At 43.1% G+C, this 24,752-nt stretch overlaps 1 protein-coding gene across 2 annotated transcripts in view; it reads right to left on the reverse strand.

Annotated features, from left to right (window-relative positions):
- The window catches only part of RUNX1 (RUNX family transcription factor 1), a 72,428-nt gene that overhangs the window by 13,484 nt on the left and 34,192 nt on the right, over window positions 1-24,752 (reverse strand). Inside the window, exon 4 of one of the 2 annotated variants that reach the window (XM_062573506.1) lies at window positions 18,368-18,559. The exons of the other annotated variant lie outside the window; for it this stretch is intronic. Within the exon in view, the coding sequence (XP_062429490.1) occupies window positions 18,368-18,559 (192 nt within the window). The remainder of the gene's footprint in view (window positions 1-18,367; window positions 18,560-24,752) is intronic. 2 annotated transcript variants of the gene reach the window in all.

Raw genomic sequence — 24,752 nt, forward strand, 5'->3', positions numbered from 1 at the left:
GAAATCAGGGACAGATCCCATCTGGGTGCCAGTGGTGAGCAGACTCTTCATCTTTCGTCCCACTGTGTCTAGTCTGGGAGATCATGTGATGCTGAGAGCCCCATTACACAGGCTGAAGGAGTGGGAAGGTGCAAGGGTGACGGTGCACATGCTCGCTTATTTGCTGCATGGCACCACAGTTTCTCTTTGGCTTTATAGGCACTAGGGAGAAAGCAGGTTGCTGGGCTGCTGCTGGGAGGGTGTATGATTTGCAGTGACCTGTTTAGGGACTAGCGGATAGGAGCTATGGGAAGAGTTACCGTTCCCCTAGGTGGCTGGGTAAATCCACACCTAGAAATCACATCTCTCTGAGTTTGCAGAGGGATAACATGAGGCCTGTGGCAGCCCTCTCTGACCTGGTGCCCCAATCCTGGTGACAAACCTTACCAGACAACTGAAAAGCAGGTCCCTTCCAACCTTACTGACTATCATTCTATATTCCTGACCCACCTCTCTGCTCCCTAGCTTCTCCCATCAGCTCATCTAGCTCTGGCTACTGCCTCTCCTCTTTGCCTTTCCCTGAACCACAGCAGCAAGCGAGCACCTCCCAACTGTTAATTATTTGATCCCCACACTGCCCTGTGAGAAAGGGCATTATTACAATCCTCAGTTTAACAGATGGAGAACTGAAGCATGCAGAAAGCTTTGCTTCAAGCAAGTGCTCTAGTTCAGCAGAGCTCTTACGGCACAGATTTCAGTGTCTGACTGACTCAGAGCACATGTGAATTACCTGATGTCACCCTGAGAGGGAAAGTTCACCTGTCACAACAGCTTGGGGGAGACGTATGCACTTTGTCCTAGTTAGCTTTCAGGATGTAAGTAGTCTAACTTAGGCAGCCCAGAGGTCAGGTAGGTGCAATGCTCAGCTCAGAAGCAGGTCAGTTAGCCTGTCTCACTACCCTGCTGCTGGCACCTGAAAGAGCTGGTTTCAGCCTACCTTAGACAGGCATATCATGCCCTGGAAATGCTGACGTAGAACTAGGGTGCCAATTGTGTATGAAATGTAATGTTGTCTCCTGATGTTCTGACTCTTGGAGGAGGATTTACCCTGTCTGAGAGACCTACGGTGTAGTTATCTCTCTCTTAGCTAATTGTCCAGACTTCATTTATTGCCAACAGGATACAACAGACACTTGTGAGGTGCAAGTCGTTTTCTCCTAAAACAAGCCAGATGAATCACATCTAGTGAACATCTCTCTCTCTCCCCAATTACAAAGATCCTAGATGACTATGTCCACTGGAGACTCATAAGGTGAAATGAATCCCATCCTCTCTACATATCCAAAGTTTCTCTTTTATAGAGCAGAGAGAGATGAGAGGATTTGGCAAGATATCCCCTAGGCCAAGACCTGGAAGTCACATTGTGGAATATTTGCAGATATGAGCCTACTTGCACCTTCCTCTGCAGGACAGTACCTCCATGCCTTTGGGCTAGGCCGGATCCTGCCAGTCCTGGGAAGGCATTGCTGATACGGTGACCAGCTCCTGAGCCACTGCTCAGGACTCTGCCATAGGGAGCCTATGTCACAGTGAAACAATTTCCTAGCTTTGTGTCTATGTTTCAAGACAGTTAAATGTGAGGTTGAAATTCCTTAGATGAATTATTCCCACTGGAAAATAAGTACCACAAAATAAGAGGAGCAGAGTTGAATGAGGAAGTCGCTACAGTCTACTAGGAGACCCAGTGATAAAGGAATGGCTACAACATGGCCTCAGGTGTCTTAAAGGTTGTTCCTGATGATGTGAACTAATTACACCATATTAAACTTCTTTAGCCTACAGATAAACAAAGTCCCCATCAATCTCTTCTTTTATATTTTCAGTGCTACCCTCCCATTTTTCCACATGAAAATAGTATAAGAAAAAAATTACTCTCTGGAGTTTACAGTCATTTTATCCACCACAAAACACTGACCTTGATGTGAACTAATTAGGATTGCAACAGATTACTAATACAAGTTGGTAAGGTGGAATTTTGTCAGTATAAAAGGGCCTTTGAAGATAACAGCCATTTGCACTTTCATGATCTCATCCCAAGTGCTCAGAAGAAAGCCTATAAACTAATAAAGCAGAATTCATCTAGGGGCATTCCACGCACACAGCAGAGCATCACCCTCCAAATGCTTATTCCGGATGGCAAATGAAATCTGCTTGGATTCTTTTAAATTCCAACACAAATCAGGATTAAAACAACTTTTGGTAATAAGCAGATCTCTGATGATCTAAAGACACACTAGTTCATTTTATTGACTTAGAGATAGTAAGTGACATATCAAATGCAACCTTCATACTTCAGCAACTGAGGTCACCTTGAGAAAAATGATACTGAGCCCAGTGGTATGAAATCTCTCTCCAGAGTGCAGCTTTGATTTACAAGGTGATGTAAGGTCTTCTCCATGTGAACATATATTTGTAAAGTGAGTTAGATTTAGAATGATGCATAGTTTTTTTTTTTTTTTTTTAACAGATAACTAAGAAACCATTGCTCATTACAATGCTAAACAAAAACAGACTTTTTGAAAAGAATAGTAAATGATCTTCTCTTCTAAACCATCAAGTTGGTTTTGAGGAGGTCTGCAAAACTGAAGTGGAAAATGAGTTAAGCCCAGAAGTATGTGCTGAAAGGCCCAACTCACTGGACTGTCAGGGGCATTCAGTCCAGAACTACATTTAAAATACCTTTTAAGAAATGCTTTCCTTCCTTTATGAAATCCTTGGCACTTTCTGTTTAGCTAAGGAATGTGCCTTCCTGTAACACCATGGCCACCACAAATCCCACATAACCTCCAGCACCAGAGGGTGGCAGAAGGAAGTCTCTGTGATTCTCCAGGAAAACAGAAAAAGCTGGAGAATTACACTGAGAGAAGGACCGTGAGTAAAGACTTATCTCCTTGTTTAACTCTTCTCTACAGTCACGGGAGCAGGAGCGCTCAACAGGTACACTAGTTTCAGCCCAGTTTGAATGCTAGCTCTGCTGGCCTCGTTTGCATGCTGTATCGGCCGAGTTCAGAACAGACCAAATCTAGATCTGAAGGGCAAAAGACACAGGCAGCAGCAACTCTGAAGTTAAAAGCACTTCTCCCTCCAGAGCTGCTGCAGATGCCAACCACAAGTTCGGCAAATGAACGCACGCAGAAGTGGCTGCCGGCCTGAAGCCGTTTGGCAGTGCTGCCAAAGCAAGGTGCCAAAACTGAGACCCCTGAAAAAGCAGGCACCTGGCTTCAAACGTGCCAGGTGCTCTCACCAGCGCTGCAGGTGCTCGCTGCCCATGGGGGCACTCGGGCAAAGGTCTGCCCCAAGCCGGGCACGTGTCCCTGCGCCATCCAGGAGGGCTCTTCTGGCCCTGGAGGCAGAGGCAGGGGTGCCCTGAGGAACCTGGGGGAGCCTCCGCGACGCTGCCCCTGTGCTCATGGCCACAGAGCCTCCCGCCCCTGCTCCCGCTTGTCCTCCGCACGGCCCAGGCCGCTCAGGAACACGCATGGCAGCCCCTGAGTTTAGGTCCCCGCCTTTAAGAGAAGACTCATGGTTACTTCTGGTTTGTGCGCTACCAGAATGGATGGAGGAAGTGGTAACATCGCTAAAGGAAAACTGTAATCCAGTGTACAGGAAAAAGTGCCAACACATGTCAAATGTTGCAAAATGGCCTACGTGAAAGCAAAAACTAATTCACATTACTAACCAACAAACAGCAGTTGTGTTGCCAGACTGAGGAAGGCTTCTTTTTGGAAGAGGAAATGCATGATGTTTTCCACAAGTAACAGTTTTACATCGCTTTCTGTACTAAGCATCTTAAAAATTAACCACTAAGCCTTTAGTGTACTAAACACCTTTGAATAGCTTGAAAAGTCTAGCTTGCTGTAACCTCTTTTCAAATTATACCTTGTGACTGCTCAGAAAGTCTGTCTGCTCAGAAATACCATATAAAATTATTGTTCCTTCTGCTGACAATTACAGACCTATAAAACACTTACACCTGTGTCAGAAACATTTTAGAAACTTAACTAACGGCAGCTAAACTCCACTGAATGTGCTGAACTGAGCAGTTTTATACAGCTGTGGCAGGGAGAGTAAGATTACTAGCAACTATTATGAACAAAAAGAACAATTTTTCATTTAAGAAACTATCTGCAAGCTAAGCAGAATCTTGATATATAAGCAACTAAATATTAAATAATTGTGGTTTTCTTTTATAATAAATACCAACAAGAGTAAAACCAAGCAAAGGCACTTACCTAAGAATCCAATGTGGTGGCAGGAAATTAATTTATTTTAGATTTGGAAAAATCTCCAAATGAAGATTTCAGACTAAAGCCTTTTGCAAGTTTGTTGTATTTTGTATTATTTTTTTGGTTAGGATAAAAGAAAAATTAAAAAATGGCCCTAAATGAAATGTCTTATGCTTAAATTTTTAAAACCAAAAAGCATTGCCAACATTTTTGAAACCATACATTTTAATTCAACCAGAAATTAAATATTTGTTGTTGGTTTTTGGATATTTTTATGGATGTTTGGTATTTTGAAACTGCCAAAACAAAAAAGGACTTCATTTATTTATGCAGCTCTTTAATCTGCTTAAATTAATATGCTGTATTACTCATTTTCCCCCAACGTGATCCTTAACTAAACTTGCATTAGTTCCTTCTGCCAGTGAATTAAATATAAAATGGTTTATTCCCCCATCCTCCAGCAGCTCTTCCCCCATCCTCACATGCTCATTTAGCCAGTCTGGACTTAGAGATAAGCTGATGATGAGACACTAGAAGGCAAAAACAGACAATTACCTAGGCAAATGTCTGAAGGATTTGGGCCTTGGGGCAAAAACGCTGTTTACTAAAGACTGAAAGCGCCATTTGTACTTAATACAACCAAATGCATCTGAACTCAGCAGTTCTGGATAGTGGCCACCAGTGGACTTAGAGCAAGGTTTATAGGTGCAAGATAACATCACACTCCTGTCTACATTTCATCACCGCAGGGCCTTTCCTGTATTCTTAAACAAAGGCGTGCAAGTACCAACAGAAATATATTTTACCATCTGTCTTAATGTTCACTCATTGCATAGTAAATCATTTATTTTTATGCCAAAGACCACCCTGGCAAGGTGCAAAGACAGTTTTGCAGAGCAATGCCAACTTACACTGGTCAAAAATCAGTCTTTTGGGTTAATTCTGTACCTTGTAAAACTCACGGGATACAAATAAAATTCTGCCTGCTTTCCCCCACAGAAGTTTTTTTCAGGGAAAAGAATCCAGAATACAGTAAGAGTCAAGATGGGGAGAAATAAGAAGACGCTGCATTGCACTTCATGCCACTCCTCCTAGTATCCATGTATACACTCACATCTGCATAGTCACAGCCTGGAATCAGCGCTGATACTGGCAAAAATGGGATATAAGGGGAAAGCATGATACAGAAAGTGGAAAAGCTGTTGAGCTGCACAACCAGCCTTTCACCTGTACACCCGGACCCAGTCGCTCTCACAGCTGTGTGGCATACACCTGCAGGCTGATGCGCCCACTGCAATGCTCCTGCCAAATAAGGAGGCACAATTAGCCCCATATTCACAAAGATGTGGAGACATGGGGAAAGGCTGAAAGGCCACACTACATTTTCAGGCTATTTCAGCAGTGGAGAGCAAACCTATTCCAGTGATATGCTCAGCCATAGGATTCCTATTTGAGTTGGTGAAAAATTACCATTAGCAAACTCAACGGAAAGAACTCCCTTGTGGCAGTCCTTGCCTCCTGTCTGTCCCTTGCCCTTAGTGGGATCAAGGGCACAACCGAAAGGACAGAAAAAGGCCCAATTTAGGACTAGAAGAACCACCTGACCAGAGCAGAGCTAGAAAACAAACCTGACTTCAATTTGACACAATACTTTGGAAGAAATAGCCAACAGCAGAGTTTTCAGATGCCATCTAAGACACCTGAGCAAAAGACCTGGAAGAGGGAGCATGGACAAAAGGAGACCACAAGGACAAAGACAGACTACCAAGGCAAAAAGCAAACTCCAGCTTTCATCTCTAGAGCTAACCATGATCAGAGCCTGCCTGATCCTCCATCCAGGTTGAGCTACTCCAGTACCAGGAAACAGAGGACTTCAGTCACTGTGGCATCCAAGCCCTGCAGCTTTCACAACCATCGAGTTCTCAAGAAGTGGCCCCCAAACGCTAGGCAAATGGCACAGGTGCTAGGTCAACTGATAAGAAGGTAAACACTAACCCAGTTGGAGGTAAATGTTCCAGAAAGTGTGGGGCAACCTAGGTGCCTGTCTCCCCTGTCTAATCCACCAAGCATGGTCCTAGAAGGTAAGTCCTTGGAGACCAGTCCTTACCCACATTTAAGTGTCAGGATTAAGCTATAACCTTCATAACGATTCCCTTGGTTTTGTTTGGTAAAAAATATTTGCCAAATACAATAAAAAAAAAAAAAAAAAAAAAAAAAAGAGGGGACATGCTGCATCAAAGCCCAGGGAATGTGTCTTGTAAGGAGACAGCATTTCCTCAGTCCTCCCTTTAATTTTTTTTTCCTTCGTCTTCAAATGTGAAAAATAAGTTGTATGACAGCCTTTGGTGGAGATGTGTGTAACAAGGCCTTTATTGTCTCAGACAGGTGTGAGATTGGAATTGATTCAGAGCCAACAATCCCAGTATCAGAGCCAGCTCTGTGAGCTGAAAACATACACCAACCATCCAGTAATACCACTGAAGCCAGCCAGAGACTCAACAATTTAAGGCTTAACACACACACAACATAAATCAGATGAGGATGTACCAGCCAACCGTCAGCTTGTTGGGCAGATGCCTGCAGACCGTCTGTGCAGATCAGACCTTGCCTGTTTCGGTTATTGGAAACATTTTTTTTTTCATATAAAGATGAGAGGCTGGGTGGAGCAGCTCGCTCAGACACATTTACATTTGCCCTATCTTGCCCCAACAGCCCTTTTCTGCTTGCTGTTTGAAGGCAGCACTTCTTGTAAAATCACTTTATTCCAAGTACAGGAGAGAAGGAATTACATCTTGGGGAAATGTTTAATGTACAAATACAGAAATCACATGGACACACATTTTGTATGCACCACCCTCATGAAACAAAACCGTTCCCTTCCATGGGAGTTAAGAGGCTCTGAACATGATCAAACAAGCACAAGAATTAGCACGGCTGTTTTTCTTTTCTTTTCTTTTCTTTCTTTCTTTCCTTTTCCTTTTTTTTTTTTTTTTTTTTTTTTTTTGGATATATTTCCTTTGCTTTTCCAGGAAAACCTGTTTTTATACTTTTATACTCTCTCCTCTCTGGCTTTACTTCTCCCACCTGCTCCAGCCTAGTTCCTAATCTAGGCCTGGCTGCCTCACTCACCCAGGTGATGGCAACAGCAGGAGATGCAGATGTGGGGTGAGGACCTCCTGCTCCCCTGCAGCCTCAGACAAGCACAAGGAGAGATCCTGTACACTGCCGCTGGCTTAGCTCCGGAGACATGCACACAGCTGTCACCCAAGGGTGACCTGCAGATGCATTGATGATGGCCTGGCCTTTCACTGCTGCCTCCACCCTGGAGGCGACACGCAGGCTATGCTCTCCCTGGTGGCTTCCCTGTGCCCTTGTACTTATGGGTGACAAATTATAAAGCTTACTGGTTATCTTTCCCAGCTGTCCATGCCATGCTCACTCCACTTGGTCTGCTCCATCTTTCCAAAGCAGCATGTCCAATTTTCTGACACCACGTAAGAAAGGTGCAACATGCAGGCGCATTGGTAATACACCCACAGGAGCATACACAGTGTTTGCTTCCAGCATGTTTGAGGTCTGAGATACAACCCCTTGACAAGAGGCTACTTTGTCAGCCTCTTTTCCCTGTGTTCAGTCTTAGCCATGCTTGATCCTGCAGTCCTCTCTAGTGACAAATCTGGCCAGAATAGGGAGAGAGGTGAGTGCCCCTCTGAGAGCTAAAAAGCCTTCTCCCAGGCAATGCCAATGCCCCAAGTCTTAGGGGAGCTCAGGGCATTCGTCATGTACTGGCAGCGCCTGTGTTGCAATATTTTAAATTAAATATACTTCAGCAATCTTATACAAATGACAACTAAAACCATCATACTCTTTTTCACCTAGCTGTAAATCATCATTACAAGAACAAAACAAAGCATCATTTCTGCCAAAACATTGCCTTCTCCACAAGCCAAAGAATATGGCAATTTACAGCAACTTTGCTGAATACTGAAAACTGAGCAGTGAATAAAGCAATGAACATGTAAACTTCTGCTACACAAAGGATTTTTCGTTTCATTTTCTTTTGTTGGTGGTGAATGTGATGAATGGGATCTGAAGAATGATGACTGTGATCTGCAAGAAGCTATGGGAACCTGAAGTGACCAAGTCATATCTAAAAGCTGTGACAATTACAATTATTCAAAAATGCAAAGGATATAAAATACAATGGTAAGATTCTGAAGTGTATCTATCTAGTGAACCATTTCCATTTTTTGTGTGCTTAATTGAAGATCTTCCAAGTATCTCTCTTTGTACAGACTGCTCAGCACTTTCTGAAATCCAGGCTCCTGGAGTTGAGCACTAAAAACTGGAAGTTCTCAGAATAACTGATCTTGAACTGAAAATCTTGCCCAACGCAGATAAAATGAGCATAACTCTGAAACAGCCCTAGGCATTTAGTGTTAAAAATCAAGTCACAGCAAAACCCACAGATTTTATATGGTTCTATATCCTATGCTGTTGTTTCTCAATGCTTTTATGTGAAGAGATGTGTAAGTAAGAAGAAAATGGTCAGAGGGACAATCATCTGTCTGAGTATAGAATGAGCACTTCACAGAACTGTTTTTACACAGTGCATCTAAGCATACGTTTACGTTCTTTGCACGTAAACAACCCGTGTTTACAGGAGTCGTAACGTACTGAATACATAAAAGAAATTTATTTACAAGTTTACTAAGGGTGTACTGTGTGCTCAGTCACGTAAAAGGAGTCGTGAGCCCTTTAAACACACAGGAACATCACAGAGAGGATCTGCTGGAAGCAGTATTTAGTTAAAGACATAGCGGCAGAAGAGACGAGGGCATATCCATACTTTACGCTCGAAAAGGAGCCCCCCGACCCCCTGGGTAAAAGCTCGCTCCTGAAGACAGCGGAGAGGTTGCCAATCCTGCCAATGGGAGGTGAACCGTGAGTCTCAGGCTGTGCTGCCGTGCTGCCACATGAGGACTCAGCACGTCAGCCCTTGACTGGGTGGCATCCGCTGCTCTAAGCAGGGCCAATCTAAAGCCATCGTGTGCTGGTTTAGGGAGTGAGATGCAGGGGGAGGAAAGGCCACGGTGGCTCTGTGTGCCACAGGCTGCGGGAAATCCATGCAAGGATCCGTCAAACTTAAGAGGGGTGGGAGCTGTGGAGGAGAAAAATGGAGAGGTCGGTTGGGCTCACATTTAACCAGATTTAGTGACTGCTGTTACCACCAGTAGACGCTGCAGCTGCCCGTGGAGCTAGGGAGGCTGGTAACACTCCCTCCAAGTCTAGCTGTCTGTACGCCACCCAGATGATTCAGGCCAGCAGTAATGTTTTCACCTGTGGTAAAGCTGGCTGTGAAACGGCGAGTCTTCCTGGCGGTTCCGCTGAACTGCTGTACAGTCCAGCACAACTTGGAAGAAGAAGCTACTATTTGAATATTTGAATATTAACTTTTATTTTAGTCTCCTCATTTCTTCCTCCTTTCTTTTCTAGATGGCATACAGTAATGGTGTTAGTGGTCATCCTGCCCTATACCCTTAGCATTTCAAGTTTGGAAAGGTTCAGTACAATATTTGAGGGAAGATAATATATTCAATTACAAAATCAAAGTGGTATCTTCTAGCACATGGGCAGTACCAGCTGAATAATAAGCTGGTTTCAGTGGGTGTTTGTTTTTAGGGTAAGGAGCTCTTATTTATTTTTTGTTTGTTTTATTTACCATGGGAGGTAATTTGAGCTCTGGTATCAAAACATGCTGTGTTCTGCCAGGAGGGGATTAAAGCAGAGAATGCTATGGAAAGAAACTGGATTTGTCAGTAAAGGACTAAGAGAGATTTTATTTACCAGAGTTTTGCAATCAGTACTTTTAATCTTCATCACAATTGGGCTATTCAAAGGCCAGAAATACACTTCAAGGGCCAGTAAAGAATAATCCAAAAAGCAAGTGGTATCTGCTTCCAGTGTTAAAATGCTATCAAACACTCCGCCTCTTGCTGCTGTCCGAAGTTCGGGACAGCAGGAGCACCTGCTTTGGAGGCAGTTGCTTTTGACAACTTTGACATGCCAGTGGAAAAGGTGAGATTTGGTGCTGGGTAAGAGGAGCAGTGAGCTGGCCTTCCAGAATAAGGTGTTCCCATGGAAAACTAAGAGAGCCCAGTGACACAGCTAACCTAAATGGCAGATGTGAAATGTTGCTGAGGCACAGTGTGTCGCAGAGGAGACTGCATTAAAGCCACAATCCTGAAAGATGTTGAGCCATCTCAGTTGCCCCAGAAATCAGAAGGACATAAGAGCACTCAGAAGATCCAATTGAGACAGGGGACTAGCACTGCTATTAAATGAGAGAAGAACTTAAAGGAGCAAGACGTAAGCCTACATAATTCACTCTTTTCTCTGATGGTCACAGTCAACACCAATAGCACTAACCCTAGCCAGTACCATTGATGCAAGCACAAGATTACTGCATTGAATCAACTAGTGATTCCAGTTTTGCAATGATATAACGGAGAAGGGAATTTAACTTACAGAATCAACAATGACAAAACAAAACAAACAGAGAGAATTGTTGTGCAAGTTAAAGACTGAAACAGGGATACTTGTTTCTACCTGCAAATTCGATTTCTCTTAGCAGCATCCATCAGCTCAGAATTGTTCTCATATGGTAAAAGACATGGATTGTTTCATGAAAAATAAAGCTGAGGCTGGGCATGAGCTGCCAAATGTTGTAAGTGCCTAAAAGATTCAGCTGCAGTTTTATGGTCTTCCAAAGGCATCTCTGTACCTATCGCTGATTTGTCTGGTGCTTAGATGCTTGGGCACGATCTTTCCAAAATCTTGCTAAGATACCTTTTTGCCTTTTTGATATGCTAAATTTTCTGAATACTTTTTAAAAAATAAAACTTTAAATAGCTTGCCAAAAGACATACAAAACAACTTTGACAGAACTGAGGACAAAATACAGAGCTCTAAACTCCTTTATCTCCACCTTAAAACTAAGATTTCCTTTCCTTTAGTTAGCGTTCTCCTTTAGGATATTTTGTGCTAAGGACAAAATGAAAAAAAAATAGGAAAAATTTGTGTAAATGGAGATGTTGCTTAGGGAGTGAGAACATATTTTCTGCTTTGTATACTGCTTTTTTAATCTCAGGATGTGCCAGGCAATTAGAATATAAAGATTGGTATCTTTTAAATATATTGACACTTGGAAATCTTCTGGATTAAACACCATTACATAACTCTTTCCATTAGTGCTTTAAGTTGATGAAAAAGCTAAACTATTTCAAGTCCTTTTTTTTTTTCTAGAGCTGAAAATAAGGAGACAGGCAAGACTCTTGAGCAAGGCTTATGCCCTGGAGCTGGGCATGCTGCCTGAACCTCTACCAGGTATTGAGGAACTTGCTTCCTCACCTCACTCTGCCCTGAATGAGAATAGACAGAGAGGCATAAATCTGTGGCTTCAAGGGAAAGAATTGTAGCACCTGATGTGCATGAAGGTGATGACAGGGATGTCCATGATGAATTCCTGCTGCTGTGAAATGAAAAAGTCTTCCCCTTAATAGGCAAAGGGTGAGATTTATGCTCCTGGCTGCCAGCACACTAAGCTGGCTGAGTTTGTGCTGGCAGGGCTGGTGCTGGACAGTTGGCTGAATCTGTATCTAAAATGAGCATTATTCAGAGAATTTCTGAAGACCTGGTGATTGAAGGCGGAGCAAGGAACTCATTAGGAGCTTGCAGGCAATGACTTTATCTTGTCACTGTGATCCAACTGAGCAAAGAATTGAGAAGATCCCTGAGCTGCTATTGCCTATACTGGAGGAAGAAATGTTTCTTGTGTTGACTCAAGGGAGCCACAGGTGCAGAGAACTGATCAAATGGAAAAAAATATGGGCCCCAAAAGCATTTCCTGGATGATGAAGCCCAGACATTTCTTATATTCTGCACTTACACAACACAGTAAGAACCATCTTAAATTACATCTTTCTGTCGCTAAGAGTCTACTGGAAGGCTGCCACAATTTACTGCTCTGATGCCTAGGAACTATCTTCTAATTTCCAGCCTAAATTCATTCATGGTCAGTTTACAGACTAACCACTTGTTCTTGAGCCAATGTTGTTCTTCAGTGCAAATGGTTCTTCTCCCTCCCTGATGTTACACCTCTCTGCTGTGTTTATTGACTGTAATTATCTTTCCTCTCAGCCTTTGTTTTGGTATGCTAAATAAACCTCTCTCTGCTATTCTCATTTTTAAAGTAAGGTCTCTATTCTGCCTGTCATACTAACAGCACTTCTTTGCACCTGCTGCAGCTTGAATTAATTCTTCCTGAGCATAGGCTGACCAGTACTTTATCCAGACCTCAGATAAGATTTTTCTAAAATGTTCTGTATTGCTATTAATACAGTACCCCATCTACTGTATCTAAAAATGATAAACCGGGTCATCTGTTTCTGGCAGTTGAGATGGCAAGAGAGAAGGTGATGACTGAACAAAAACTTCTAATATCAAATAGAGGGAATTCCATAGGATGACTCTTATTTCTGGACTACTTCTGGGTACATCAACCCCTCTCGTGCCATGGTAGAAAGAGCCTTTGAGATAAGCAAAGCCTTGGCAGAGATAACTTAGCATGGTAACAAAATTTTATCCCTGTCAAAGTTAATATTTGGACAGGATCCCAATGATGTTAAGAACTTTACAAAACAAATGAAAGATGTGCATTTAGCTGCAAGGAGCCTAATTCCACACACGATTAAGTAAAAAACAATGTGAAGAGCTGGGGCCAAGAAAGAATGGACAATATGAAGCAGAGGATTATTTAGTTATATTATGAACATCTTGCATATATCTTCCTCATACTGGCATTTACAAGCTGTCTTTTTCTTTTCCATTATTGTATATTCTATTGCCTCCAAAACTTTCTCTATGGTACAAATATGGAGGGTGTCAGTTTTGCAGCAAAATAAAAAGCCTTGCTTGGCCAGAAATGCCACACAATTTTATAGATGACTTCTGGGCTTCTGCAAATGGAAAAGGTGACATTTCTAATGCTCCATCTTAGTTTATGCTTTAGAGCAAACTTCCTAAAACATATTCCAGTTTGGTCTATACAAGTAACTCTGGGGAAAACTGGTATCATTTGTGCCCACAGAGCTGCAGGATGGATTTGGACACCCTGAAATATGAGGTTTACATATATTATGTTAGTATGAAAGAGGAGTGTTTTTTCCCCAGAGTGGGATTCTGTTAGGTTGAATGAAAGAAGAATTGTTTTAAGTATGCTAATCTGATTCACATACTAGTATGCTCATCTTTTTTTATGAGAGCTAGTTTGTGACACAAAAAATAAATAGCATGGCGAGACTGCTACTAATAATACTGTCCCCTTTAAAAACTGCTGAGGTTATCCATGGCAATATCTAAAGTATTATCTGCTGAGCAATACACGTGAATCAAAGAAACATATTATACTCTCAGTAAAAAAGACATTTCTCCCCATAAAATTGCCTTTTGATAGAGCCAGTTGGAAACCATCCAGCTAAACAGATTTGGTTTGCAAAATATTTTGTGAAAACACCACTATTTCAGCAAACTTCCTGTGACCTCCCAGTGGCTCTGGCATGCAAGCTTGCTGGGCCCACGGCTTCGGGGCGACTTCACCTCTCTTTTTTTTTTTTTTCCTGGCCTCCTCCTTGCCTTATCCTCATCCAGGCAAGGGCCCTGGGGAGGGAGGAGAAAGCGGAGGGACAACCTGGTGGCTGCAGGTGCTGAAAGAGGGGTGAGAGGAAGGTGAGGAAGACTCCCTGCTCCTAGCACCCCCGCTGGCTGCCAGCCCTTGTTCTGCACCTTGGCTGCTCAACCTCGCGAGCCGGGTGCCTTGGGGGCACCCTGTCCAAAGGGATCTTCCCTGGCTGCCAATAAAGCACAGGCGAGTCAGCTCCTGGTGTGGAGCTCCTGGTGTGGAAATTGTATTCCCGGGCTCGGGAGCCCTGCTGCCCACCGGTGTGCTCCTGCCACTAGCTTGGCAAGGCAGGGGGAAGGTCAGGATAACACCGACAGGAGCCACGCCAGCTCCAGCAGCGCTCGCCGGACGCGTCGGCGAGCGTATTTGGGGGCTGGAAAGGTCGGGTGGTTAATCTAGCGGCAACACGACGGCATGCCACGAAAGCGCCACGTACTCCCCGCAAGCACGCGGAGCTGAAGAAAACGTACGCCAAGAGAAAGGGAGGGAGACGAAGGCTCCTCCGATGAGAGCACGGAAACGGAGGCACCGGGCGGGTTACGGGATGGAAAGAGCCGGCGTTCTCCTCCCGCGAGCCCGTGGCTCTCCTTTGGCAGGAAGTTCTGCAGATGTCAATTAAGACTCTCCAAAGCGCCCCAAAACTGCATCGCCCGGCCACAAACCACCGAGGTTGAATCGCAGCTGTGCTTAAGCCCCGCACCGCTCTGCCAGGTTGTTTTGAAACGCTGCCCTACAAATGCTTCCAACTCTATTAGCCTACGGCCTATTAAGACAATTTAAAAGTGGAAATATTAAAATTTGGGGTAGGATACAGTTGTAGCAAGAACAAAGCCATTTTAATTCCCTGTGCTTAAACACCGCCCTTGACTCCACTACTGTGTTTCACCGGTTCATGGGAACCCAGATAAACTTGGGCTGTTTTCGGCGGAACAAGATTGTGATAGCAAAGACCTTGAAATGTCTCTTAAACAAAGCGCATTGCACCTGGAAGAAGACAAAAGGCTGGCTTGTAACAAAATAATCTCTCAGTCTTTATATTTCTTACTAATTCAAAGAGCTGATCTTTACATGATCTCTGTTATTTTGCTATAGCTGCTAATTTTGCTGCTTTGGTTAAAGATCTGTCAGCAATTTTATTACAGACCCTTGTTTCCAGGGATTTTAGACTTGGTCATAAAAACCTGGCCCTGGCTGAAACTTAACATATAAGGTTACCAAAAAAAAAAAAAAAAAAAAAAAAAAAGTGAGTGAGCACACTGAAGATATTTTTAAGGCTGTAAAATTGTAAACAGAACCAGAAGCATGTAGCTTAAAGGGATTATAATGATTATTTGTTTTCCCTACACAGGACAAATAGCTTTATTTTATTTTTCTAATCTCTGAGTAATTAATAAATCATCAATTGGAAACATTATTTTGGTTAATCTGAAGAAAAGAATGAAGTTATTTAACTTTATGCATTTTTTTTGATGATATTCCTATCCCTACCAATTACAAATTATTTATGCTATTTACTAACTACAGTACTGCCTCCCCAGCAATACCTTCTTGGACTGATTATTTCTGCATTTAAAATATTCCTATTTGCCCTGAAAGAAAACTGTATTAGAAGGAAACCATATAAATGTACATTTGTAAAACTCCTGAATCATGGAACTACCTACACTGGTTAACACTGACCATTCTAAAGTCACAAATTATGTATCTATTTTCTAGTTGAGACCGATATTAGAAGAAACTCAACCATAATATATAGATACATACGTTTATATTTTACATATATAAATATAAATGCTCACCAAAGGTCCTACCTAAACTTTCATAAATAACAGTCCAAAGCACAGCGCTATTTTCTTCTCCTCTCTGTACAAAGACAGGGGTGAGTTAAGGTTGAAGTGTTAGCTGGGTTTCGAACTTTAGCTGAATTTCCTTGCTCTTGTAAGGGTAGGTCAAATCCTTTGACATTATATGCTTGGTACTTGCACAAAGTAATCTTTCAGCTTCAAACATGTGTGAGATGGTAGAAGCTTTTTCTCCCCTTCTGTTCCCCTTATGTCTGTGAATTGGTTATAGTTAGATCTTTTAAATGAACAGGTGTACTTTATCCCTCCTTGTGATATGAAAGAAGCATAAAACTCGATTATAGCAATTTATGGTCTCTTAACTTGCTTGGACTTGTATCCATGACACAAGCAGCTTTATGTTCATATTCAAGACCTGGTAAAATAGGAAGTTAAAATTAACCTCAATCCTTTTATAGATTAAAACCTCAACAAATAAACAGTGGTTTAGTGGCATGGCAACCTGCCCCTTTAAATTCAAGAACTAGTCTGAGATGTCTATTTTGAGTTAGTTTTGTTTTTTTAAAAAAGGATAATTAGACTTGGACGAATAGAGGAGTAGCCTGTGATTCATACCGGTGTGAGTTAAAGCAAAGTTTAATGCTGGTGTTTAGAAGCTAGCAACGTATGGGTTTTTTAAGTCTTCTGTCTATATAAAAAGCACCCTATGCTCTCTTCAGGGACAGCGATTTAATAAAAGAAGCGTTTCAGCATGCAGGTGTGTACACATCAGTACAGCAATACTACAGAACATGTCAGAAGCATTTCATTTTGGAGGCCTGCATTCTGAAAAGTAATTATATTTATATAAGTAAAAAAAAAAAAAAGAAAATATCCTGACTCCCTAGAAATCACACAGGAGATCAGTCCCCAAACCCTGAAGAGAAGGTTACGGCACCAGTCGTAGCCATTTTATCCTGCTGTGACAGCATGACTCTAAGAAGATGTGCCCTGTAAATTAAAAGACAACTGTAGCAGAAAAAAACCTAGATGAGGGAGACTTCAGTTTTAAACTTATTTCACTGATAGTGACTGCAAGCCTCAACAAGTTGCTCAGTCTGTTTGTTATTGGGCTAATGTGTGAATTTCAGAGGCAGAGGAAAAGGGGAACTCGAAGAAAGCCGTCTGACAGTTTAAAAAGAGAGCATCAAGGAGAAAACATTAGCAGTTCAATTGCTATCATTTTCTGAGCTACATTCTCAGGTGAAATGCATTAAAATCCTGTTGGTAAAATGCAAAGCAGAGCAACGTACTGAATATATTTCTGGAGAGAGCAGCTCTAGCTGAGTGCGAAAGGCCTGTCGCTCTGAAGTTGTACAACTGGAGAACTTGAAAACAGAGCAACGAAAGAGGGACACTTGACGTTAAACCTGATACTCCGCTAAGCATATAGTGTTCCAAAGAAGCTGAAGAATGCAAGTCTGCGACTAACACCTCCACCCACGTCGCTGCTGAGTAGCCATAATAATACATGCATTTTCTTTTATAGGAACAGATCTGTGCACAGGAGAAATCCCACTTGGTTTACTCTACAAATCAGCAAACTAAGTGAGGTGACTGTCAAGGGCTGTAGGAGATGTAGAATGAGATCCTTTGCCTGAGCTCACTGGCCCTGTTCCAGGAAGAAAAGGACCTGTGTGGTCCTTCCACCTTTCTGGCCTGTCTCTTTTTGCAGTGTCATTTAGGACAACATGTTGAATTATTTCCCATGCTTTTCAAAAATTGCTTGGTTTCATTAACACCATCTGAGCCTGAGCCCTGGAGGAAATCAGACTCACAAGTTACTGTTTTGCAGGTTTTCATTTAAACAAAACCCATCAGATAACCACTGGCAATAGAAATATGTTCAAACCAGCCCATCCATCTTTAGCTCTTAGCTCTAAGCGGCCACTTTCAGTGGGTAAGACTCTTTGAAATGTTTTCTTTGCTATTGCCTTCCTTTGAAAAAATAAAACAGTATTTCATTCTCATTTAAGCACACAATTAACTGATGAATATCCATCAGGAAATATTCCTATACACATAAAAAGATTCTGGAATATGGTATCCTTGCACGAAAATGAAGACTTGAAGCATTACAGTTTTGACATATTTGAGGTTAACACCACGAACTGTACTGACAATGCAAAGATGAGAAATGGCATATCTCTTAAAAGCTGTTAGCTTTATAAAAATGCAAGTATCTCCTACGAAGCCTCTCCTTTCACTCCTCCCACCTCCCCAGATAGTACAAGGGAAGCAAAGAAAACCTGCTTGTGTGACTTTCCCACACTCATCTTCCTACGCTGCCATAATTATGGTTACTTTTGCAAACTGTAAAGGCCAACATTGACACTCTACTTGGCCAGCTTTGCCTGCCGTGCTACCACCTTAGCTGCTGCCCTAACTTCCACGCATCCCGGGGCTGTCGCAAGAGCCTAGGAGAAGCGGGAGGTGAGGGGGCGAGCGCTACAGAGACACCAAGCTCTGCAGACCGCATGGGCAATGCTGGGCGAGCGGAGGGGAGATGTTCAGGTACTTACCCTGAATCTGACTCTGAGGCTGAGGGTTAAAAGCAGTGGTGTGGTTCAAGGAAGCTCGTGGGTTAGGTGTGGGGGCTGGGTGATGTGGGCTGACCCTCATGGCCGTACGACGCAACTGCTCCAGTTCACTCAGGCGCTCTGAAAAGGACAAGCTCCCGGGCTTTGTCTGCTCATCTATTTTCTGACGATGTCCTATTGTGGGAGGGGGGGGAAAAAGACGAGAAAATCTCACTGACATATGAAGTTGGTTGACTACTTTTTTTTACCCCTGATCCACTGGCAAGGTACCTAACCAGCTAGTGGATGTCTTAAATTAAACAGAAGTGATCGCTCTATAAGATACAAACAGGTCATGCATTGTAACCATATCACAGGGGAGTCCACCTTCTACAGGACATGGCCTACTCTAGAAAAACAGATCCACTGAATATTGCAGTGCTTCCTTATACATCATACTGGGTGAAGAAATACTTTTTAAAAAGAGGGAATGTCTGGCCAGATGGATGAAAGATGAAAACTTTTCAGCAGGCCCTGTGCTACACCTGCACTGGAAAAACTCATCAAAAATTCAATCCCAGATTCTGATAACGTGTTGTAACTAGGAAAGTACTACAATGCTATAAAATAACATACCTAAACAAGTTAAATTTTTTGATCCTTCAGCAATGACTTTACAGACAGAAGTTGGAGAAAAACACCAGAAACTGGTAGAACTACAACAGTGGGAAAATGAAGTCTCCTTTAGTGGCATTTGGAGTTACCAAAAAAATGAGGTCCCATCATACACCCTACAGTAGGAGAACAAACGCTGATCTTGCAGTATGGGCCAGTGCAGTTATCTTAGCCACTGCCATGTGGGAGTTAGTCTGACACTCCCTGAGGGCAGCCCTCGGAGCATGGTTCCTCTTGAAGCTCTGGTGCTATGGCCTCATGGAGTGTCAAGGGATGGACAAGGCTCTGGAAAGGCACGGACCCAGCCCAGCACCTCCAGAGCATGTCCAGATTCGGGTGACTGGCAGAATCATCTCTCATTACAGGTAGGACGGTTTTCAAGATAAGCCCTAACTAACAGCAATGAGCAGTGTGCAAGGGATACGGCAACGAACTTCTGACTATTGCCTGTGCTCTGGGATCCTTTCTGAGTATCCCTGTCATTAATGTCATGCTACTCAGAAACCACAAAGACTGCATACACAACATACAGGAAGGATGTCTCATCTACTCTCCATCTTGCTCTCCAGTAGGCACCATGAAAGTACAAATTTTAAATCCTCTCTTTCTGCCTCTACTAATACTTCTTAAAAGTTAACCTATTGTCACCACTTTGCAAAGCACTTTTGCATCCTGTAGTTTCCAGTCTCATGAGATACCCTTCACCACCAGGTTATCTTATCCTGGCAGTCTGCTGACACCATGTTTTAGGGTCAAAATGGAAACTTCCCTAGCAGACCGTGAAATGTTTGGAATGGGATGTTTCAGCCTGGTTCCCAACAAGATGCAATCAAAATTTCCCTTGATACTTTTTTTCCCAAGGGGACTTCTCTCCTGAAAGATCAGTGGAACTGGGCCTTCATTCATTGGTTTAAGCTGAAAGACCAAAAGTGGACCACCTCTCGAAAACAAATTATCCTTTAAAGAAGCCCTCTCCAAATGGAGGGCAAGATATTCACTGCAATGAGGCTGTGAGGAAACTCACTGACCCCACTTGTATTTAGTCAATGCACTAGGATCCCTAGCTCCAAAAAGTCATTTTGGTACCTTCCACTTGGGAACTTTCTTGTGGAGCACTGGATGTCATCTTCCCTCTTTTTTTTACCACAAACACAATCTCATTTCTGCACTTTCTATTTGTTCCAAGAAATCAGCTGCCTTGTGAATTTTTGTGGTTTATCCCTTCCCCTTTCTTCTTCTAGGAAGGACAATATTACCCTCAAGTGAATGTATGTCAAACCTCTACCCCAGGTGTCAAACAAGTTGACATCTTTATTTCTACCTATTTCATTGAAGAAGGCAGTGTTATCTGCAGTTTCTGTTCATACCACAGTTTGGTGTCTGTCTGCTCCTAATTTCAATTTACTTGTCACAAACAGTTGCCGTCTGTTGGTTTCTTTGCATTTCCTTCCTCCCCCTGCAGAGGTGGCCATTGCTGTTCCTGTGGTGAGTTCTCTCTGAATTCACAGCTACTGCAGTGAAGTGGACTGACACAAAATTCACTGAACTAATCCACAAAGACCTATTCCACATATTCCCATAGCATTAAATACATAAACATCTACACACATCCGGCTGCCAACTTTGTATATCAGTGAATAAGCAGCAAATCATCTTGGAAAAGCTCGCTCTGCATGTCCCCTACTCTACAGAGCACTCTTTCACACCACCCTAACAGCTTAACCAAAACAGAGAAACATTTTATATACTAAAAGGAAAATGTACATTTAAAAGCAGTTCCCAATAGCTACATTTCTAAAATTAAATTTTATAACTTGTATTATGGTTCCAAATCACAGTGGCTCGGCTTTTCTTCCTGTTGCCAGGCCCTTTGGCACCACTTGAACTGTTTCAGATTCCACACTACGCTATAAATTATCCCAAGAAGAAAAAAATTAAAATATAAAAAGACATATTTTACAGTAGTGGTTTCACCATTAAAGAGACCCATTAGGGCTTCCAAAGAAGGGGAGGGAGACGAAAGATGAAAAAGACTTTTATCTGAAATTCTGGTTAGTCAAGAGGAAATGCTTCATTCGTCAGCAGTGCAAATCTGGATGCTGTTTCAAGCCTTCGACTCATGACGCTGGAGTTGAACACAAACACACAGAGTCACACCAAATGTGTACATATGTAAAATACCTCATGCATTTGAAGTATTTTAAGCTTCGGCAGGCTGAAGTAAAGGGCCTGTGGAGCCAAGGATCCGATCGATCCAAATCCCTACCCCCCTCCACCCAGTGTAATTTATTCCTAACTTCAAATTCAGTTCGGGCATTTTCTGCTGTTAAGTCAGTGCACCCATGTGAAGTTTGACCTCCTTATACACTACTTTCTCCTCCTACCTGCCAGATGCTGCCCTCCTGGGATCTGGTGTTTTGTCTGCCTGGCATGACACCAAGCAGCCTGGCAGCGCAGTCCCCACATACTTGCAGCCTCTTGCACAGGTAAATAGCTCCTCTGGAGTCAACAGAGCAAGGGCGTATTAAGGCTAGCGAGGCCAGAATTAGCTTTCCTCTGCACCTAGCGCAGGCACTGTACGTACGTCTAGCTGGCACGGTATTGGGCAGGGCAGGCAGACCTGAGCTCACCTTCAGCAAACTCGCTCGTCGGCAGCGAGCAGGGCGAATTAGCCCAGGCCAGCTCCCTCCTCGCTGCTTTAGAGCAGCTCTGCCAGCTGCCACGGCCAGGGCATTCGTGGGGGGATCAGCACACCTGAAAGCCGTGGGACAAGTGAAAATTGCTCCGGTATCAAGGGGAACGTCCGTTCATTGTCACCTCAGATGTAGCTCCAAAAGTTCTTCAAAAGAACTACTTAACCTTTTCTCCCTTGCTGACTACTGCAGGTAGCACGGAACCTGCTTTGCTTGCAGGTCTGCAGTATAAAAGTGAAGACTGTGTCAGAAAAATGTTACAAATGGTTTTGCCAAGCCACTATAAATGCACAGGCAGAGCTTTGCTAGGGTGACTTGTATTTTCATGTTTATTAGCTTTACTTTGAAGTTACCCTCTAAACACCTTGCTTAAAGAGCAGGCAAGTTATCCTCAATTCACCCCTGAAAGGCACAGGACTATTATTATTCCTATTTTATAGGTGGAAAACTGAATTACAGAAAAATGAGGTGACTTGCCAGTGGTCAGACAGTGAACCTGTGGCAGACGCTTGCCTCCCAGTTTAGCACTATAACCACAAAACCAGGCTTCCCCTTTTTAGAAGACTAGCATGCTGAATGATGAAAAAGAGTGGCAGGGAGGTGTTTAACAAGCAGTGCCTCCATATGCCATCGTTCCCTGAAATAAGGAGTAGCACCATGAAACAGCCTTTCACAACACAGAGGCACAAAACCAGTAACAGCAACCACAGGAAGAAGGGACAGGAAAATTTGCAGGTTTTTACTACTGCTAACGGGAAAAAGGTTTTGGAAGTTTTTATCGTCTACTCTTCCATTTTTTCCCCAGACAGATTAGTCGATTTGAAAATCTGCCATATTCTTTCCATGCTGATTTCATCTATTGGGCCAAATCATCCGCTGGTGGAAACTGGCGGGGCTCTACTGAGCTGATAACTAGGCCATGAGGTTCTGACACTTCACTTTTACAAAGCAGAATTAACTTTATCAAAGACAGCTAACCATTAAGCTATCGTAAAGGTGAAGCTGGCTCGGAACTCAGGGAGCCAAACCGGAGTTTCTGCTCGCCTTGCGGGCTCACAAGCGTGCTCCTTCCCTCCCAAGAGCTCCCCACGGTTCAGTTTTATCAAATATCGGCTGCAGGTACTAGCAGAGGAAAGGCGAGGATAGTAGGGTTTTCCCCTTGGGTTGCCGGGCTGGACTGTTAATGCAATGTTTGGGATTTTGATAGAATAAATAGGACATCCAGTCTGTTAGGCTAAACCAAGGGGTTTGGGGTCCTTTGGATTTTTTTTTTCTTACCCTTTTTAAATACTGTGTCAGTGAGGTCAGGCAGATATTTTTACAAAGAATATTAAAGAAAGTATGTAGAGACAACATTAGCTTTTCTGCTACTTTTACAGCAACACAACATGAAAGCGGTTTCCCTCTTAATGGGAGGGAAATGCAGTTTTATAGACTTCAGGAGACTGCGGAGCATGCAGCTTGGCCTGCGGCCATCCCGTTGGAGCGCGGGATCTGAAAGCGGGATCTGACAGGAACAAAGTGTCTTGGCAGCCCCCATTCCTGTGCACCTCGAGCGTTCCTCGTACGTGCGTGCTCCTTCGGTGCTCAGCACTGCTGCTGGCCCCGAGGGACGGCAGCAGAGGCAGCAGTGTGCCCCACGGCCTCGAGGTGCGGGAAAAGAAATGGCTCGAGTTACCTTCCTTTCAGTTTACTTTTTCAAAGCATCCCTAAACTCCTTTCATATTCACATTGACAGTGTCAGGTAAAACAGGAGCTAAGGAAAGGTACAAGGCCATTGGGGTTCTTACTCTGTCTGCTGAAGCTACTGAAATTCCTGTGGATATTCAGTACTGTTTTATAAGTGAGCACTGCTGTAATTAAGCTGGATTAAATTAGTTCTATTTTTTTCTGTTTTAATAGTGTGACAAGATGAGTAAACTCTTCTGTTGCTTGCTCTCAAAATCATTCACTCGGATCTCGTGGAGCCAACGTGTTTGAGGCACTAGCACCCACCAGCAGCTACAGACCTGCGGGTCCCAGTGTCTGACTGGAGATTCACTGGCTCACAGCTGCCGAGCATCCTGGCCGCATTTTTGTGTGTTTAATCTACAAGTTTTCTGCCCCAAAGCAGCAGATTATGCTTGCGTGTGGATAGAGCAAAGAGAGCTTGATGCAGCAGAGCCCCTTCTCCCGGAACGGGGCAGAAAACCTTTCTGTCGCCGTTCAGCCTCCTCTTCCCCGGCACGGTGCCGGGTTAGGGCTCTGCCACCCTCCTCTTCCCAGGCTTGGAATGGAGGTTTTTAACCCAGTGTGCAACCCAGAAGGTGGATTATACCCAGGAAAACGCAGTGTCTGTCCAGACTTTGCCAAAGGCTGGAGGGACTGATCAGACCTGATGCTTGGGTTCAGTGGAAGCCCGCCACCTTTGAACCTTTTTGGAACCTGATCCAAACACCTCTACATTTCAGGGTTGTTTGTATTCAGGGCTTTGGTTTGGCTCCAGCTCTAGTTGGGTAGAAAATAAGCCATGTTTCATTGTGTCCAGTTAATAAAGTGGTAACTATTGTTTTATACCACTGAGTTAAAATAAATCCAATTATTTTTGTCTGTAGTGAAGGATGAGAAGAAAATATACTCTTTCACATTCTTCACTGACGTGAACAAACTATCTTTAGTGAAAAAAATTGTACAGTCTTGTAAGCAAAAATGAATTAAAGTATAGTGATTCTATGTTACTGCCAAGATAGGAAATGCAAATGCTTGAAAACCAGCTATCATCTCACTTGTAAAAAGTATTTTTTTAGCTAACAATAGGGATAGCCTATTATACACACAAAACAGTAATATTTTCCTACTTACCAAATGTCTCAGATATAAAATAATAGTATTTTGCACATTCTTTTTCTCTCATTTCCTATCTCCAGAGAAACAGCAACTGGTCTAAGTTTTCTAAGAAGACACTGTTTGCTGTGTTTTAAAATGTGCATCCACAGACCTGATCCTGCAAAGATGTAGGCACATCCTTAGCTTTTTACAGT

Source organism: Rhea pennata, chromosome 1 (genome assembly GCF_028389875.1).
Source record: "Rhea pennata isolate bPtePen1 chromosome 1, bPtePen1.pri, whole genome shotgun sequence".
In the NCBI taxonomy this organism is placed as follows: domain Eukaryota; kingdom Metazoa; phylum Chordata; class Aves; order Rheiformes; family Rheidae; genus Rhea; species Rhea pennata.